Here is a 20,060-nt window from a genome sequence, read left to right on the forward strand (position 1 = left end):
AGGGACCTCAAACACATCTATATAACCTTTGGACTGCCAAACTCAAGTCAAAACACAAGTAAACAATATAACTGCTAGCGATTTTTGAATGTTTATTTAAAAACACTTTACATTAACGGAGTCCCGAAATTATTCAGAAGTGTCCGAATTGAATTGAATCATAACAAAAAAATGATTTATGCCGTACTTACACACAGGCAGAATGGCCCAGGCAGCAGCAGACCCTTTGGCTGATGAACTGACTTCATGTATAGAAGTACTAATATTTCCTTCTACTGGTCAAAACAAAAAAAGACCAAGCTTCAGACATATTAATCATAATAAGATCTGACTAGGCAAAATAATATTCAGGAAATGCTGTAAACAAACTTTGGAGTAATATACAACAACATTACATTAATACAATCAAATGAGCATATGAGATGACAGCAACAGCAAGAAAAGGACGACCTCCATTAATGCCAAGCCTGCTATATAAAAGTAAGCGCTTTCTATTCTAAATGCAGATGTAAAGAGTACCTTGGCAGTTTTTATTCTTAAAGGGGTCATATGGTGGAAGTACGTGTTTTTGGTGTGTTAAGTTGCCCATGCATGTATTAGACACGTAAAATTGCACAAATGAAAGTGTGGGAACAAAAGATGCATTCTATATAAAAGTGAATGCTCAACCAGACTTGCCTGAAACGCCTCGTGTAACCACACCCCGGCGAATCTATGTAACTTCGTAACATGATTTGACTAAGACCGCCCAAATCTACATGTAGTTAAGGTGGGCGTAATTGTAAATCTCATTGTATTGTCTGTCAATACAATTGCTTTGGAACCTGATGTTCCGAATATGGTAAAAGGCGTTACATTTCCGTGAAATGCTTGCAGTGCATTTGAAATGCTCCAATCACTTCGCACTGGTTAACTGGCCAATCATAGCACACCTCGCTTTTCAGAGCGATGAGCTTTGTAAAAAATCAGCACATTTCAGAGAGGCGGGGCAAAGAGGAGATACAAACATGCAAGGTATGTGGAAAATACAACGTTTTTTAAACTTTAAATGGTGTATACACATTGCATTACATCTAAAACAAACAATAATATTCGTTTTAGCTGTGCATTATGAATCCTTTAAGATTTGAAAGAGGTTAGCTGGTTAACTGAGGGAGGCAAATATAGTCTTACCAGCATGGCCTGGTTCATGGACCTCGTTTGGTTCTGGAGACACTTTAAAACAAATGATTATCTTAGTTTTGGGAAAATGGAAATAAATCTTGTGGCGCTTACAATACATCAAATGCAAATTTATTTATTATAGTTTTATAGCACAGTTTAATGCAACCATTGTTGCCCAATGTGCTGTACAAAGATACAGGAAAACATGTAAGAACGGTACAATAACAGTAACAATAACAAACATAAAGTGCACTCAATACCCCCCAAAAAAGCCTGAGTAAATAAATAAGTTTTTAACATTGATTTAAAATTGGAGATAATATCTAATGTTCACAGGTAACAAATTCCACAATTTCAGAGCGGCAATCGAAAAGGAGCGAACCCCCTTACGTTTTAATCTAGACCTTGAAATTGTTAAGAGCAACTGATCAGAAGACCTCAAAGATCTGGTAGATGAGTCACATATCACTAAAGCATCAAGCTATGATGGTGTCAAACAGTTTAAGGATTTAAAAACAAACATCAAAAGTTTGTATTCTATACGGAACCGAACCGGCAAACATTGGAGAGAAGACAAGATTTGTGTTTACAGGTCAACATCCTGGCTGCTGCGTTTTGAACCGCTTGCAAACGTGCCCCAGCTGTCTGGCTAACTCCTATATAAGTATTGCAATAATCGAGTCTCAAAAAAATGAAGGCATGGATGAGTTTCTCCAAGTCGGTAAAAGAAAGAAAAGTCTTCACTTAGCAAAAAGTCTAAGATAAAAAAGCAAGATTTAACTGTGTTTTTATTTGCTTATCAAACTTAAAGAGGTCCTTCTTGAGGATTCCATTTTTTTTAACTTTAGTTAGTGTGTAATCTTGCTGTTAGAGCATAAATAATATCTGCAAAATTATGAAGCTCACAGTTTAATGCAAAGCGACATACAGTCTTTAACAAAATTGGACTACAGAAAAAAGGACTACAGATAAGGGCTTAATCGAACTATATCCCTCTACTTCCCGGGTACATGATGTCACTATTCCAAGTTTTTGAATAACCTCTGCCCACAGGGGCAAGGCATTGTTGGGCTTCCGTAGAGAAGAGGAAGAGCAGCTGGAGTAATGTTTGGTTACCATGCCAAACATTTGACTGAGCTGCACTCATCATAGTCTTACAGCTGGTAATAAGAATTTTGCTACACACATTCCAAGATAACTAACGGTCACCAGTTTGCCCAGATAACAGCTTCATTGACTTTAACATTGGCTGTGAAAGCTGTTCTGTGTAATAAACTAATATTGTGTGTGTGTGCAGCTTTAAAACTTCTATGAGTAGTTTTAGTTACATGGGTCCAATATGATAAGGCAGAACTAACGCTACTGTTATTACTGTTTATTTAACAGACTGGGTCAGCTTTACCAATCAGAGCGTTTCGGAAGGAGGGACTTTATAGAAACCGGAAAAACATTGATTGTTTTGTGAGAAAAGAGACAGCGGTGAAGAATACAGATGAAATATGTGAAATATAGTTTTTAAAATTCAAAACATGAACATCTATTGCTAAACACCCAAAAACAATTAAAGCTTCAAAAGCAGCCAAACAACAACCCCTTTAAGATCTCTGTCAAACAATACATCTAAATTCTTAACCACTTTATTGTGCACTGCCGGGGAGCCCAGATTTAAATTTAAGAAGGCCACATCTCTGGTTTATCATCAAGTTTAACATTTTTTGTGCCATCCAGCTTTTAACGACATTTAGGCAGTTTAAAAGCAGAGTTAAAGTATTCTTATCATCATTTTGTAATGGCAGATAGATCTGCGTGTCGTCGGCATAGCTATGAAATGTAACACAGTGTTTTCTAAAATAGAAACTAAAGGGAGCATATGCAACGAAAACAAAAGGGGAGAAAGAATGGACCCTTGAGGGACCCCACATGTAAGTGGAGCCGACCTTGACAGACCTTCACCAAATTTAACAGCAAAACTTCTTTTCGTTAAGTATGACTTAAACCACTGAAGGGCCACCCCTCAGACACCGACATGGTGTTCCAGTCGAGACAGTTGTGATCAATGGTATCAAAGGCCACACTAAGACCTAATACATTTACATTTATGCATTTGGCAGACGCTTATATCCAAAGCAACTTACACTGCCTTATACTATACATTTCTTTTCTAATCATGTGTAAGCCCTGGGATCGAACCCATGACCTTCGTGTTGCTAGCACCATGCTCTAATCACTGAGCTACAGGAAAACTCATAATAACACTAGGATAGCAGACGCTCCAGAATCAACAGTTAATAAAATATCATTGTAAATCTTTAAAGATTCTGTATTATGCAACGCCCTAAAACCTGATTGAAAACTATTTTTTTCCTAAAAATGTATGTAATTGAGTAAAAACTACCTTCTCTTAAATCTTAGAGAGGAAAGGCAGTTTAGAGATCGCTCTAAAATTGGATAGGTCTGTAGGATCCAAAATAGATATCTTTAGGCTGCACTAAAGCATTTTAAAACTTTATTAAAGTCAATATACTACGAGGACCCACCATTGCCATTGGCAGTCTCCATAAGACAACTGAATAACACAAATGCAAAGCTGTAATCTGTCTACATACTAAGCAGTAGACCTACAACCAATAAAAATTCAGCACAGCTCCATAAGACCAAACAAGCCTGAATGTCTTTATAAATAAGCACTTTGTGAAGCAGCCTTTCAAGCATAAACAAAACACAGCCCCCTCTATCAGTGGTTGTTTTAACTGTTGCCAAATTTAACAAGTTTTTAGCCTAAAAAATTATAAGATACTGACATATCTTTTGACATATAAGACGCCTTGATATAATTTATTTATTACACCCATCTTAAAACACCCTCCTCATCAATAACGAAAGCATTTATGAAATTGTTCTCACTGTTCAGCTTTTTGATTAAAAGTTTCTGATTGTTCGCCGGTTCCCGCCTCCTTCCTTCCCTTTTATTGAGCTTTTGTTACACCTGCATAAGACTAGACTATCTCATTTCGGTTCGCGGACTTCGGGGGCTGTGTGCTTTGAAGACAGAGATCTCGTTTTTAAGTCCGCGACCTTAGAAGGCCGCAGCTGTCGAATTGGGACACAGCTATATAAAGATGCCAGATGCGGACATGAAGACGGCATTTCCTGGTTATACGTGTGGTACGTCTTCTGTGGAGCATTGGCGTTTCTGTGCGAGAGTGCCCTCTGGCTTTTTGGATGCAGCTGCATTTAACCGTACTTCACTGACATGCTGCACACGTGCGGTTTCTTTACAATTAACGTGCAGCCCTACAACTATTTTAACTTTGTTTAAATTGCAATAGATTCTATTTATACTGTGCCAATAGCATATCACTAACATCGTGTCTACACCAGATGTAACCGACGTGATACGACACATGGCTTGTTGCACCACATCCAGTGTGGACAAAATTTTTAATTATAATGGGTTCTAATGCATTCTATTGTCTTTTGCCGCGTAGCATCACGCCGTGTCCGGTGTAGACACAGTGTAAGAAATTACATGATTTTCACTTAGTGTAAATAGCTTATATTGCTAAGAAATTGCTATTTTCACTTAGTGTTCATGGCATCTGATTGCTATTTGCACTAAATTTACAATGGACATGAAAAGTGCATTATGAGAAAAAGTCTCAAACATAATTTTTAACAGGGTGACTGTTACTTACCTGGTCTGCAACGCAGTCCATCCAGAGAGAGTGTTTGACCTTGTGGACAAACACAGGTGTATTTTGGCGAATGTTTGTTAATCTGTGGAGCTGGCAAACACATAAACGAACAGCCTCCATTCTCCACCTTCTCATTACACCAGTTTGTCCCTGTATTGAGAACACTGTATTGAGAACAAGACTGAAATAATTAGTCTAACATTCTAGATATATGCAAGACCCACCTGACAGCTGAATTAGCTCATGGTACACAATGATGTCCTGTGGTTCATTGAGGTTGCTGGCCAGCATAGTTATATCAGAGCCGGTGAACTTGTTTGCACCATATATGGCCTCGTTTTCACCATCTGTCCAGAATACACGATCCTATGGTAAGTGAATGTAAAGGTTAAAGAATGATCTGATACAATCAATTAATTTTAGAAGCAACAGCCATGTTTGATCAAGTTTTGGAGATCTGTGTACCTCAAAAACTGTCATAGCCAAAGGGTGGGAAAGGTAATATGGGGATTGCAGCACTTTTCTGCGATTGTCTCCATTCAGGTCAACACTACAGAGCATGTGCAGCTTGGAGTCCACCCAATATAGTCTCCCCTTGATCAGATCTATGAAGACACGAGTTTTGACTGAGGTAGAAAACATGTTTTGTCTATAGCATTTTTAAATTGTCTAGAAAACAAGTAAGTGGTACTTTGCAAGTAATAACTGCAAGGAAACCAAGTGTTATCACATTACTATTCAGTTACCATGTTCTAAGTGTTTGCTAGCTGGTTGCTTAGTGGCCAAAGTCAGACTCCTCGTGATACCCTGGTGCTTTAATTTACATTTGAGGAGTTACCTGAGCCATATAATCAGGTTTCTTTCTCACTTGCATTACTCACCATGAGAACCTAAAGTAATAGCACATCTCCACTCAAGCGAACAATTAGTTTTTATTCACATCTAAAGCCATAGAGAGTTACATACAGAAACTAATATGTTACAATGTAGGTGATTTCAACAAACCCCAAACACAGGCAAACACAACTTACTGAAAAAAGACAACACCTACTGTATTGATTCAATTACTTTCAGGAAAAAAAGACCACACCAAGCTTACGGACCAAGAGTGATTCCATTGGGCCACTGAATGTCCATCTCAACTAGCACCTGTCTGTCAACTCCATTCATTCCAGACTTTTCAATCTTGGCTGGTTCACCCCAGTCGGACCAATACAGAAACCTAACATTATAGAAAGGTTACAGTAGTGATACATTCAGAATACGTAAAAAACAGGCAAATATCAGCCAAAATTTTGGCTTTATTGGTTTTATGTCTGTTCTAATCACATTACCCTGACAGAGGATCTACAGCAATAGAGGCCGGTTCCTTTAGACCACTGTCAAACAGCACCTTTCTCTTGGTCCCATTGAAGTTGGCCACAGATATGCTCTTACTACCCAGGTCTGACCAATAGATGTTTTTGTAAATCCAGTCCACTGCTATTCCAACAGGCATTTGAACACTGTCAATCACTTTGCTATGACTTGCCCCATCCTCCTGCTTATCCAATACTGTGCTGTGGAGAAAGGCATCAACTCATAAGGGGCATACAGGATTTTAGATCATCTAAGAGTGCACATCAATGACATTTATGCACAAATGCATTTAATGTCTAACATTAGTTGCATATGAGACATGCTTCAGACAAGGGAACCAGCGGTTACCTGAAAATCGCTTTTTGCCCCAGATCAGCCCAGAATATCCTCTGCTGAGTAAAGTCAGCATCTAGAGCCACAGTGTTCCGCAGCTGCTCCACAATCTGAGTGTATTCACGACGTTCAAGGCCCAGTTTACGAATGTCTCTTCGATTGGTGAAAATAAGACAGGGCTCTTTACCTGAGCATGCAAAATGACCATAAAGGCTGTAATTCACAGACTACCAACAAGTTAACCTACACAGTAATTCCTCTATATCTAACTATAGGAATTTTGATAAACTATAGCCATTATTAAAGCCGTATACTGTACAACAGTACAGAAATTTTATAACGCCACAAAAACAAATGCTTACAAAACAGGTAGTGTTGCAGATTTGGCTTTATTAGCTTGCTATGTTTTGTTGAAACATTCATGATAGCAGCTTGGGCTATTTCTTGAAATGTGTTATTTGTGGCATAATTCTAATGGAATGGAAGCAAATGTTAAAAAAAAACATTTACCTCGCATTAGCCAAGCTAAGGAACTGAGAAATTGATTTAAGTGTACTAAAATGAAATTCTAAATTCTCTTACCTACAGCCTTGCACACTCCAGTGGTGGGATCCATCTGATAGCCATTGTGACATTCACACTTGTAGCCGCCTTTAAGATTTATACAGATTTGACTACATATACCAGGGTTTAGACATTCATTGACATCTGAAAAGGAAACATTAAAGACATGCTTACAAAATAAAACCAAGATTGATTTTAATCACCTACAATAATCATTCTAAATCATTAAATGTCCGTTTTAGGAATTCATACCACCACAGGTCTTGTGATCAATAAGATGGAGTCCCGGCGGACAGTCACACTCATAGCCAATCGTCATGTCACTGCAGATGTGCGAGCAGCCGCCGTTGTTGAGCAGGCATTCGTTCATATCTAAAATAAATGGCGAACAACAGTGTGATACATTGGAATACCAATGTAGCACACTAGCAAGAGACTGTACTCAAGAGAGGTACTCGACATAATGAAACAATGTCCTGGGATTAGGATTAAAAACATGGAGCATGCTGGAAAAAGTGTCATTCATATTTTTGCTTAGTAGAACCTCAGACGCCAACTCTGAATTAATGAAAATATTTAATTAATATACTGTACTATGAACTACTTCATAATCACATTGCTTTAGTTGCACATGCTCTAGAGTACTGTGTATTGTGACAGGAGGTGGAGGTATTGCGACAGTGTATTGTACAGTAGCATTTTTGTATATCTGTAAAGGCCAAATATTTCTGAAGTGAAAGCATTCCATAATCAAAAATACACATAATAATGTGTGAGACAATCACTTTTAGCCTCCAAAAACACAAATCAGTGTTTGCCAGGGCCTCACTATGAGCCTAGGTCTGCTTTTTGATCACAGTTCATACTATAGACAATCGGAGTGTATATAATACCTAGACGCCTCATTGTCCACTGGATCTTACGTCAATGCCGCCACCATATTGGTAGTGGCAAAAGATGACTATAAACACATAAGTGAATGGTGGATCTGCGGTTCCCTTTCTGTCGGTCTCTCGACGTTGTGTCGAACCGACAGAATGGGGTTTGTCTTGAGAACCTATCAACTTCTGAGTATTTAGAAAAGGCCAATGAAAATTGGCAAATGAAATTTGCATGCCGGACTCCTCCCCGGATGTCCGGGTATAAGAGGGAAGCCGGCGTGCTCATTCATTCACCTTTTTGTTCTTCAGAGCCTACGCATCTGATGAGCTTCTCTACGATCTTTGGTGATCATTTTTCTGCTGGAATCTACGACGCGGACAGCGGACGGTCCCTTCCTGCAGTGACTCTCCCCTGGGCGTCTCGGCAGTTCCGGAGGTGTTCGAGCAAATTTCCTTTCTAAAAGAGCAAATTTCTCCAGCGTGGCATGTCCCGCTGTTCTCATGGGTGCAACACACTCATCGAGGAGGGGGACGGACACGATGCCTGCTTCCAGTACGCTGGGGCAGACGTTGTGGATACGCCCTGCCCGCACTGCGGGCGGTGATGACTCAGACTTTGCGTCACGGGTGGCTGTGTTCCCACGGGACTCAGCCACCACCTCGTTTGCTCCCTGTTCTGTGGTGGCAGGACTACGGCCCTGCCGTCCGCTACGGAAAGCAGTGAGGGTGATATGAGGATTACTGTGAACGGCTCACGGACCGTTCACACCTCGTCTCGCTCATCTGACCGTTTCCCAGGAGACGGTCCGCCATCTTATTCCTCAATCACATATTCGGACATGATGCGTGATGATGAGATGTCTCTTGCAGCATCGGGGGGTGACGTACTGCCATCCGACTCCGACGATTCCTCGGGCTCCCTCCCTCAGGGGGTCGAGCCCAGGAAGAAGCGGATGTCGAAATGTCAGCCATGCTTTCCCGGGCCGCCGTGAGTGTTGGGTTGCAGTGCCCGCACTGCCTCTCCCGGCGCTCGCGGCTGGCTACATGGTGCCTCGGGTTTGAGCGCGGCTCTAAGCCACGCCCGCCCCCAGTGCCGTGTTTACCGGAAGTGCATGAGGAACTTTGTAAGACCTGGAACGCCCCCTTTCCGGCACGTTTCACGTCAAACAAAGTTCTGTCACACTCTCTTCCCTCGAGGTTGAGACAGCTGGAGGATACGTCGTTGTCCCCCGGGTGGAGTATGCCGCCGCGGTGCACTCGTGCCCATAGGCAGAGGTGGGTAGTAACGCGCTACATTTACTTGAGTAACATTTTGGAAAATATGTACTTTTTAAGTAAAATTAAAAGTGTGTACTTTTACTCTTACTTGAGTAAATTTCTCATAGAAAATCTGTACTTTTACTTCGTTACATAACTTACATTGCGTGACGTTCCTTCGTTCCTTCATTTTAAACTATGCTTTTTAAAACGCGTTGTTTATTTCAAGGTTGTCGTCTCTTTTTACGGGCATTCCCGAGTGATCGATTCTTTTGAGTCGATTCCTTTGAAAGCATTAATTGAACAATTGGCAAAACCATTTGAATAGGCTAATGAATCAGTTCAAATGATTTGTTCAGTTCGCAGCACGATCTGAATCATCTGAAGCAGGATTACTCACTCCTCGTAGCGCGAAACTTAAGAACACGCAGAACACAAAGAGCATTGGATGAAGTGGATATTAATCTATATCTATACAATCAAAACTGCAAATGTGTCATATTGTTTGCTAGCAATGATAAATGCCTGCCATATGCGCGCACACGCGCGACCTGTTCGTCAGACACAGCAACATGCGCGTTACCTGTCAGACACAGAGACGTGGGCTTGCAGAAATATACATTTGAAGAACAGAAGGAAGAAAACTTGTTGATGGGCGTGTGGTTCACTGTTTACTGTTTGTTTACAAGCAAGAGCGTTTCACAACACACACGTGACACAACACGAGAAAACATGAACTTTGTTCAAAAATGTGTATTTCATATAAGAGAGCACTGCAGATGTTCTAGATCATCTTAGGAAATGCTCTGAGTTTAGTTCATGCTTTAGTTTGACAAGGTCTATTATTCTAAATAAGTTGTGTAAACTACATTGACATCAGGACTAGATGAAATGTACAGAAATGCTTGTCTCTTCTGTGTTTGTCTATTCTTTAGTCTCTGTATGTATATTGCAAAGATATCTGCTTATGATAATTAAAAATATTGATTAAAATGTAATATTAAAACATTGGCACGGACCCGCACGCGGCCTCCCCCGGAGGGTTCTCGACAGTAAAGAAGCAGTCCTCCGTGTCGCAACTCGGCCGCCTCGGCCGTCGAATCCCGTGCACTGTCTGCTTCCCAGCAGCCCTGGTCCTCTTCGACGCCCTCCAGCTCTGGCGCCGACCTCTCAGGCGGCCCCCCTGGAGGAGACAGCGAAGAGGAGACCATCGCCCCATCAGCAGCCGCAATGAAGCGGCCTTCATGGGAAGACCTCAGGGGGATCAAGGCTACCATTGGGCCCGACCCCAGCCACATCGCTGGGAAGTCGGATTGGGATGGATCGTGCCCCGTCCCTCCATCTGCTGGCCCCCTCCGGGGGGCTAGCGCCCACTTACTCTCAAAAAAGAGAGCTTCCTCTCTCTCTGGGTTATCACAGCCGCTCCCACCCTCTGCACGACGGTGAATGGCAAACTCGACATTGCGTCATGGCGAAGCGCAATGTCGAGTATAAACACCAGCCCTCAGCACTCTCAGTCAGACAGTGCGTTGAGCTGCGCAGTCGCCAGGCAGGAAAAACAGCAGAGCCGATCTCCTCCCCGGGGGACCTCCCCCGGCAAGGAATCCATACTGCTAGCCATCGAACCACCCCCCGGGGGGAAGATGAAAAAGATAGTACCTTTAATCCCCGTCTCATTTCTGGGAGCCTGTCCGGCTTCCCAGACTGTCAGGCTGGCTAGGGAAGACGATCCGTCTTGGCTACGCGATCCAGTCGCCTCACGCCCGCCAAGTTCAGCATCCGATATACCTCAGTCAGAGGCTAGGATGTTCCCGACTTCGGGCCAAGGCCGCCACCCTTCTGGTGAAGGGAGTGATCAAGCCCGTCTCACCAGCCGAGATGTTCAGCGGGTTTTACAGCCTGTACTTCATTGTCCCCAAGAAAGGCGGGGGGTTGCGCCCTATCTTGGGTCTGTGTGTTCTGAACAGGCACCTACACAGTAGCTGCCTTTCAGGTTGATCACGCAGAAGCGCATCCTGACGTCCGTCAGGTGTCAGGACTGGTTCATAGCAATCGACCTGAAGGACGCGTACTTCATGTCTCGATCCTCCCTCGACATCGGCCGTTCCGACGGTTCGTGTTCGAGGGACGGGCATATCAGTACTCCCCTTCGGTCTGTCCCTGTCTCCACGAGTCTTTACGAAGGTCGTGGAAGCCGCCCTCCTTCCCCTTAGGGAAGGAGGTGTGCGGGTACTAAACTATCTCGATGACTGGCTCAGCTTGGCGCACTCTCGAGATCTGTTGTGTACACACAGGGACCTGGTGCTCCGGCACCTAGATCGGTGGGGCTACAGGTCAACTGAGAAGAGCAAGCTCTCCCCGGTGCAGAGCGTCCTCTTTCTTGGTATGGAACTCGACTCTGTCCTCATGAGCAGCCCCGCTCACCCCCCGCAGTTGGCGGGAGACCCGTGACGAGGAAGCCCGCACCCTCGCAGCCTCCCAGAGGCAGTGCGACTGACTACAGAGCGCGCCCGATCAGTGTTGAACTGCCTGAAGCTCTCAGGCAGTCAGCGGTCCCCCTGAAACATTTCAGAGGCTCCTGGGATACATGGCATCCTCGGCGGGGGTGGTCCCCCTCGGGTCGATGCACATACGACCGCTCCAACACTGGCTACAGAGTCAAGTTCCTTGGAGAGCGTGGCACACCGGCAGCAGGCGTATGGTCATCACGCTTTTCTGCCGACACACCCTAACCCCCTGGTCTCCCATGACCTTCTTGCGGACAGGGGTCCCATTGGGGATGCCTCCCTGTAGGGTTAGGGTGCCGTGTGCAACGGGCACGCAGTGTCGGGGCGGTGGACGGGCCCCCGCCTGCGTTGGCATTTCAACTGCCTAGAGTTGTTGGTTGTGCTACTTGCATTGAGGAGGCTACTACCTCTTGTGCAGGGCAAGCACGTGCTGGTCCGGTCGGACAGCACAGCTGCTGTGGCGTATGTCATTGGTGGCATTCGCTCACGGCAGCTAACATGACTCGGCCGGCGCCTCCTCCTCTGGAGTCAGCAGGTGATCAGTTCCCTGCGAGCCACACACATCCCAGGCGTCCTGAACCAGACAGCCGATGCGCTCTCTCGTCAGTCGATGCCTCGCGGAGAGTGGCGACTCCATCCCCGCACAGCCGGCTCATTTGGGAGCAGTTCGGCCAGGCACAGGTGGTCCTGTTGCCTCCCCGGACTCCACCCATTGTCCGCTTTGGTACTCCCTGTCCGAGGCAACCCTTGGCACGGATGCCCTTGCACACAGCTGGCCGCGGGACAAGCGGAAGTACGCTTCCCCCCAGTGAGCCTCATTGCACAGGTCCTGTGCAAGGCCAGGGAAGAGGAGCATCAAGTGGTACTAGTTACGCCCCTTTGGCCTAACCAGGACTTGGTTCTCGGAGCTAAGGCTCTGACAACAACTCCACCTTGGCCGCTCCCCCTGGCGAATTGCTTCCCCAGGGGAAGGTGCACGTTACGGCTTCCCAGGCAGAACCTGGTCTCCATGTCTGGACAGGACGAGGAGATCCTGAGTGACCCACCCCCGGTCTGGTTGGGACGTCACTCAGGCTAGGGCTTCGGCCACTGGGCAGCTATACGCCCATAGGTGGCGCCTCTTCTCGTCCTGGTGCTCTTCTCGGCGAGAAGACCCGCGGAGTTGCTCGGTCGGGTACGAGCTGTCCCTTCCTCAAGAGAGACTGAGGAGTAACCTCTCCCCCTCCACACTGGGAATGTATGTAGCCGCTACGGCCGCTCATCATGACCCAAGTGCTGGGTAGCCTCGGGCCAGCACGACCTGGTCATTAGGTTCCTAAGAGGCGTGAGAGGGTGACCACTTTATCCGCGCTCCGTACCCTCTTGCGACCTAGGTGGCGGGCCTCAAGAGGCCCCGCCCCCTTCGAGCCTCTCGGGGTTGCCGCTCTTTCTCAGTCTTGATAAAGACGGCTTTCCTGATGGCGCTCACCTCCAAGAGGGTAGGGAATCTGCAAGCACCCTCCGTGTCCACAGATTGCCTAGAACTCGGGGCCGGGATTCTAACGTTATCTTGAGACCCTGCCCCGGCTACGTGCTCAAAGTTCCCACCACTCTTCCGAGAGACCAGGTGGTGAGCCTGCAGGCGCTCCCCACCGGGGAGGAAGACCCAACCTTTCCGTGTTGTGTCCAGTACGCGCACTGCGCCTCTACTTGGACCGCACGCAGAGCCCAGAAGCTCTGAGCAGCTCTTTGTCGAACACCATGGAACACCAGTAGGACTACCAGACCAAGCCCTGTGGTCAATCAGATTGTGACCCTTTGTACTTTAATTGCTTGGGTTAAGCCTTCACTTAGTTGTGAATGTTTATGGAGCAGTAAATGCGATCTATAAAGTAAAAAAACATCTGCCTGCTCAGACACCAATTTTTTTAGAATGAAAAGGACTCATTACACTCCTGTAACTGTCTGTTTAACCTGCTGCCATCAGGCAAATGGTTGTGTAGTCTGATGGCCAAAACTGAGAGGCTTTAAAGGACCCCTCAGAAAGGATCATTTATATGTATGCATTTGGCAGACTTTTATCCAAAGCGACTTATATTGCATTGTATTATACATTTGTTTCTGACTACAAGCAATCCCCTGGGATCGAACCCATGACCTTGGCATTGCTAGTGCCATGCTCTAACCACTGAGCCACAGGAAAGCTGTACTTGGCATACAGCACTTTGTACTGTTACTTCCATGAAACACTGCATTTATAAAAACCCTTCACAACGTCCAGAAAAATAAAGCAACACTCTCCAAGAGGTAAAGATGTCAATAAATAGACAATAAAGAGAAGACACAGACAACTACAGAGGGTTCACAACAAGGTGCAAAAGCCTAAAGAATAGGAATAAGTATAAGACTAATAGTAATCAAAATTATGGAGAAGGCTTGGAATATCTCATGATACGAGCAGGCAACATCTTCTTTTCTGGTGAAGTAACAGAAGACAGAAGCATCCAAATTAATTCTTCAGTTGTTGGGACGTTGTGAAGGGGTTTTTCTTTATCATGGAGAGGATAATGCCATCATCCACCACTTTTATTTTATATAGATGTCCAGGATTATTTTGTTGCTATGCTCACCAGTGTGCTGTTTTCTTCTCAGAATGTACCAAATTGTTGATTTGGCCACTGTTAATGTTCCTGGGATCTTTCTGATGGATTTGTTGTGTTTTTGAAATCTAACTACATGTATGGTCTCTGTTTAACTTGCATTGGAGATGTGGGTTCAAATGCAAACGCCACATGTAGAATCAACTCCAGACCTTTAACCTGCTTAATTTATGAAGGAATTATTTAATGAAAAGCCCATACCTGTGAATAAAACAGTTTTTGATGTGGCTGTCCAATTACTTTTGGTCCCTTGAAAAGGGGGAGCTACATATTAAAGAACTGTAATTCCTAAACCCTTTAGGTAATCTGGATGTGAATACAATCCAGATAAAGCTGGGAGCGTGCACTGTAAGAAAATATCCATTATAACTGTAACTTGAATACATTTTGGTACACAGCTAAAATAACTAAAAATGTGTCTCTGTCCAAATATTTATGGACCTAACTGTATATTCCATTTAGATTCCAGTTTTCATTTAGACTCCTATTGTTTTTTTTTAATTGTATTTTTTTCTTACAATTATTAATTATTTTGTATTTGCTACCTCTCTACTACCCATTTAATGTTTTTTATTGCACAGTCGAAGACCTACAGTACTGAAAATTACATCTTTGACCGTATTTATCAGCACAGACGCACAAACAAAACAATGTTCTCCCATAAAATGCATGCAGTGTTATTTATTAACTGCTGGAGGGCCAAAAGTTACAGCTTCCAAGGATCCAATAAAAACATTCTCAAAAGCTGACATTTTTATCAGCTCCACTATTTTATGTTCTATGAAGAGGCATCCCTCTTCCATTTGTTGGGTATAATTGCTTCAGGTTTGTGCATTATAATTCACAAAAATCCTACAAAGTTTGTTGTCTCCCCAAAACCATAACACATCCATAAAGCATGCTTATTTGCCTATTTTAAAATAGAAAACTTGTGCATAAACTGACATTTTTCTGATGTTTAAACTCTATCAACGAGGGTTTAGTACAACAAATGGTTAACAAATGGTTTAGTACATTGGTAACAAATACATTCTCTGAATGCTTTTGTGTCACATCCGTAACACTGGAATTGCCCATAGGTCGAAATGTCCAGCTTCAAAATATTTAAGCATATTGTCCGACTGCTTAACAAGCATCTCTAACAAACTATTATTACTAATTATTACTATTATTACTGTAGATTTATGGGATAAATTTCCTGCCAAAAGTATTGCGGGCATATTTAAAAAAATAATAAGCTTAAATCAAAAAATAAGAACCGCGAGTAAGAACTTTAAACACATTTTAAATGATATTGAACAAAAATAATACATGAAGACAAAGTTGTCCAAATCGCACACAAAATAATGTTTTCCTTGGTTGTTTAACTCATTCTCTGATATTTTCTGCTTGTATTTTTTTTTTTCTACTCAAATGTTATTTTTTCCCTCGCTTGTTTTTCCACGTTCTGCGCTTGCTTTCCGCAGTTCGAGTTTCATGGTAATTAGGGTGGGCTTTAGAGTCACCATTGGTCCATTAGTTCTAGATTGACAGTGCTTCCTCTGGCCAATCAGTCGAAAAGGGTGTTGACGTCACTCCAAACGTGACTCGAGGCATACACTTGAATATGGATAACCGTCAGCTGCAAATCACAGGTAATTGAACATAATTATATCGTTACTGAAGCTGTGTCCCAAATTACATACTATGCACTCAGCCATGAATTTTAGAAGGGTAGTATCGTCCCAAATGGAACACTAAACGGTTTTATACTAACCAGAACTATCGGTTTCCCAGAAGAGCTCAAATGACGTCAATCGCACGGCACAATGCGAGTGAATAAAAATCAACCTGTACATTGTACATTTAATGTAGTTTTCATTTGTTTTGCCCAGCATTACTTAAGTCACGATCAGACTGAAGCGTTATCAGACTGCATGAGAGTTTTGCTCGATCAGCATCAGATAGCCCCGCCTCCCTTCCGCTACGTAAGTGAATCTGCAACCGTTGAGTGCGTGAAGTGTCCACAGTTCAACACTTCATATTTTCGGTTGAAAAAGTGCATCATCCGGATAGTTAAAGTGCACTTCTTTTTTTGAGAATTTTCAATGTGAATGCACTACTCACACTATTTATACTACAAAATGGCGTAGAATAGTGCATAAGTGCGGGATTTTGGATGCACATTGAGTGTCAGATACACTTATTATGTCTGTTATGAGTATTCTCTGCCAGGTCTATCAAGTAATTTGTTGTCCAATTCGACCAAATAATCCATTAAGTTAACACATATGTGTACTTTTAGCTGGTTTTTGTCAGCGGTGCTATAGTTAACAGTTACTCTATTAAGTTATTTAAGATTATTGGCTGTGTATTTAGAAAAAAAAGACTGAATTGGTGTGAATGAGTGATGTTGCTAGCACATGAAAATGATTATGCCATGCGTATCTTAACTCATTTAGATGAGCACATCATGTAGCGTCTTTTCTCACTGTAGTGCATTAATTCAGTTTTTAGTGCTAACTGAATGCATTGTTACTGGGGAACACTGTGTTTTGTCAGTTTTGAATTACATCAAACAGTATGAGATTACACTCGTGTGTACATTGGAAATGGTTTAAACATTCAAATCGGTTTGTCTTAATAGACAAAAGGTGTAAAAAAGATGGACATTGTATAAAGCAGAATCTTACCCCAAACAACTTTGAAACCAGGTGTCAATGTTATGATTAAAACGCACAGAACGATGCATACTTAACTTGCATATTTATTTTATCCTAGGACCTTTGGAGCCAGACAGCACTTGAGGACCCATTGGAGGAGCAAAACACTGGAGTAACAGTCCATCATGTGGATGGAGTGTATGCTATCATGAAATGACTCAGTTCAGGACAACCCTTTAAGCAAATCTCACAATTCAGAGATATTTATTTAGTGTTCAATTCTGTGCTGCAGCCTGTTGAAAAACATACTTGAAGCTAAAAGCATCAGACTATAATTGATGTAATTTGTGTTGTTTTTGTTTCATTTAACGCCATTATAAAGGTGATTATGCTTAGCACACAGAAAATAAAAGCTGTATTCAAAAAGTTTTGAATACTCCATTTTTCCATAAATAATTGATGTAGTAAGTGATGTATGAATTAACATCTTTTGCCTCAAAATAAAATAAAGCAGTCATTTTCAGAAGGCTTTATTTAAATAACAACACCAAAACCTTACAGTAGTGGTAGACAAAGAGTGACCAATAATAATAATGGAAAATAAAATGTAAAATTTACGTGATTTCTACCCGACAGCGATGGTATCTCTTAAATCAAAAGTAAAACTCCAAAATGCAAAATAAAATGGAACATAAATAATATAATGCAATTATAAAAGTCATTAAGAGAGTGAGGTGAGACGACCCAGTTTCTGCTGCATCTTCTCCGAGTAAAAAAAAGCAAACTTCACAACAGGAAGATAATGAGAGACTGGTTTAATAGAGTACGTTGATACAATATACTAAAAAAAAAAAAAGAGTAAAAGTATTACATCTGCAAGAGAATTGTCTTTTGTGGCGGTTTTCGTTAGCAGCTTGTTTTTACTGAAATGTAAAGATTCACTTTAGATGAAATTCACTGATCCACTGCACTCAATGGGCCTCATTCATGAAACACGAGCAGAACGATTTTTTGTGTACATCGTTTGTAAAGTCGTTTTGACGTAAATTTTCGGATTCATGAAAATGTTTGTATTTTCAAAATGTTAGTTGGTACGAAAGAAATGTACACCTGCTCCATGCCACGTGTAAATAGTGCGTAAAACCGCACGTAACGTTCTGCATTCATTTAGACAAACTGATGACACTGCATCATGAGTTCTTTTGCCCTGTCTTTTATCATTTTTTACTTTTTTACTTTGTGTAAAACGCAGACTCGTCACTGTCCTTTTTTACACAGCCGTCCAATCACAGTGGAGAAGAGGCAGGACAAACACTACATTGACCAAGCATCATACACAACAATGGAGAAGATAATATTAATAGTTACTGCATTTTCATATTAAAGGTGTGATGAACTGGGCTTGTTTATTTTGAGGCCAGCTCTACAAACGCTCGGTTTGAATAGGCGTTCTGCCATGAATTTTATATAATTTTAGATGATCTAAAATTATTAGATCATCTAAATCAACAACATGCATACTAGACCCTATACCTACAAATCTACTGAAAGAGATGCTCCCAGAAATTATAGATCCTCTTCTTGGTATTATTAACTCATCTCTGACATTAGGACATGTGCCTAAAGCATATAAGGTGGCTGTTATAAGGCCCCTTGTCAAAAAACCCCAACTCGACCCTAGAGAACTAAGGAACTACAGGCCTATATCGAATCTACCTTTCATATCTAAAATTCTGGAAAAAGTAGTTTCAACTCAATTATGCTCCTTCCTCCAAAGGAATGACATCAATGAAGAATTCCAGTCTGGATTTAGAGCATGTCACAGTACAGAGACTGCTTTGATCAGAGTTACAAATGATCTGCTATTGGCGTCTGACCGAGGTTGTATCTCGTTATTGGTGCTGCTAGACCTTAGTGCTGCATTCGATACCATTGACCACAGCACACTCCTACATAGACTCGAAAATTATGTCGGCATTAAGGGAATAGCTTTGAAATGGTTTAAATCTTATTTATCCGACCGTTTTCAATTTGTAGCAATAAACAATGAGGTGTCACGCAAATCGCAAGTCCAGTACGGTGTACCACAGGGCTCAGTCTTAGGGCCTCTGCTCTTCGCATTATACATGCTACCTCTAGGAGATATAATAAAGCGACACGGAGTTAGCTTTCACTGTTATGCTGATGATACTCAACTTTATATTTCCTCGAAGCCTCATGAAACACAGCAGTTCCATCGAATAATGGAATGCATAGTCGATATAAAAAACTGGATGAGTAACAACTTTTTATTACTGAACTCGGACAAAACGGAAGTGTTACTTATTGGACCGAAAACTGCTATAAGTAACAACCAAGAATACTGTTTAACTATTGACGGATGTTCCATAAAACCCTCGTCGTCAGCAAAGAATCTTGGCGTTCTATTCGATAGTAATCTGTCATTTGAGAGCCACGTCGCCAACACCTGTAAAATTGCGTTTTTCCATCTTAAGAATATATCTAAACTACGTCATATGCTGTCAATGTCAGATGCAGAGAAGTTAATTCATGCATTCATGACATCAAGACTAGATTACTGTAATGCACTGTTAGGTGGTTGCCCTGCAGGCTTATTACAAAAACTCCAATTGGTCCAAAACGCGGCAGCTCGAGTTCTTACACGTACAAAAAAGTATGAACATATTAGCCCGGTTCTGTCAACCTTGCACTGGTTACCTATAAAGCATCGCGTTAACTTTAAAATCTTGCTTATTACCTATAAAGCCTTACATGGTTTAGCTCCTCAGTACTTGAATGAACTCCTTTTGTATTACAGTCCTTCACGTGCATTACGCTCTCAGGCGTCCTGTCAGTTGGTAATACCTAGAATTTCAAAATCAAGTGCAGGTGGTAGATCCTTTTCCTATCTAGCGCCTAAACTTTGGAATAGTCTTCCCTGCACTGTCCGGGAGGCAGACACACTCTGTCAGTTTAAATCTAGACTAAAGACGCATCTTTTTAATCTTGCATACACTAC

At 42.3% G+C, this 20,060-nt stretch overlaps 1 protein-coding gene across 4 annotated transcripts in view; it reads right to left on the minus strand.

Annotated features, from left to right (window-relative positions):
• Positions 1–20,060, minus strand: part of vldlr (very low density lipoprotein receptor) — a 129,509-nt gene that overhangs the window by 1,797 nt on the left and 107,652 nt on the right. Inside the window, exons 8-17 of one of the 4 annotated variants that reach the window (XM_057321867.1) lie at positions 7,368–7,487; positions 7,134–7,259; positions 6,567–6,738; positions 6,194–6,418; positions 5,963–6,081; positions 5,325–5,464; positions 5,084–5,225; positions 4,860–5,009; positions 1,174–1,215; positions 192–272 (exon numbers count right to left, since the gene is read on the minus strand). In XM_057321867.1, coding sequence (XP_057177850.1) covers positions 192–272; positions 1,174–1,215; positions 4,860–5,009; positions 5,084–5,225; positions 5,325–5,464; positions 5,963–6,081; positions 6,194–6,418; positions 6,567–6,738; positions 7,134–7,259; positions 7,368–7,487 — 1,317 coding nt within the window. Of the gene's footprint in view, positions 1–191; positions 276–1,173; positions 1,216–4,859; positions 5,010–5,083; positions 5,226–5,324; positions 5,465–5,962; positions 6,082–6,193; positions 6,419–6,566; positions 6,739–7,133; positions 7,260–7,367; positions 7,488–20,060 lie in introns of all 4 variants that reach the window. The other 3 variants (XM_057321866.1, XM_057321869.1, XM_057321868.1) reach the window with 3 other exon arrangements.

This window comes from Triplophysa rosa, linkage group LG22 (assembly GCF_024868665.1).
Source record: "Triplophysa rosa linkage group LG22, Trosa_1v2, whole genome shotgun sequence".
In the NCBI taxonomy this organism is placed as follows: domain Eukaryota; kingdom Metazoa; phylum Chordata; class Actinopteri; order Cypriniformes; family Nemacheilidae; genus Triplophysa; species Triplophysa rosa.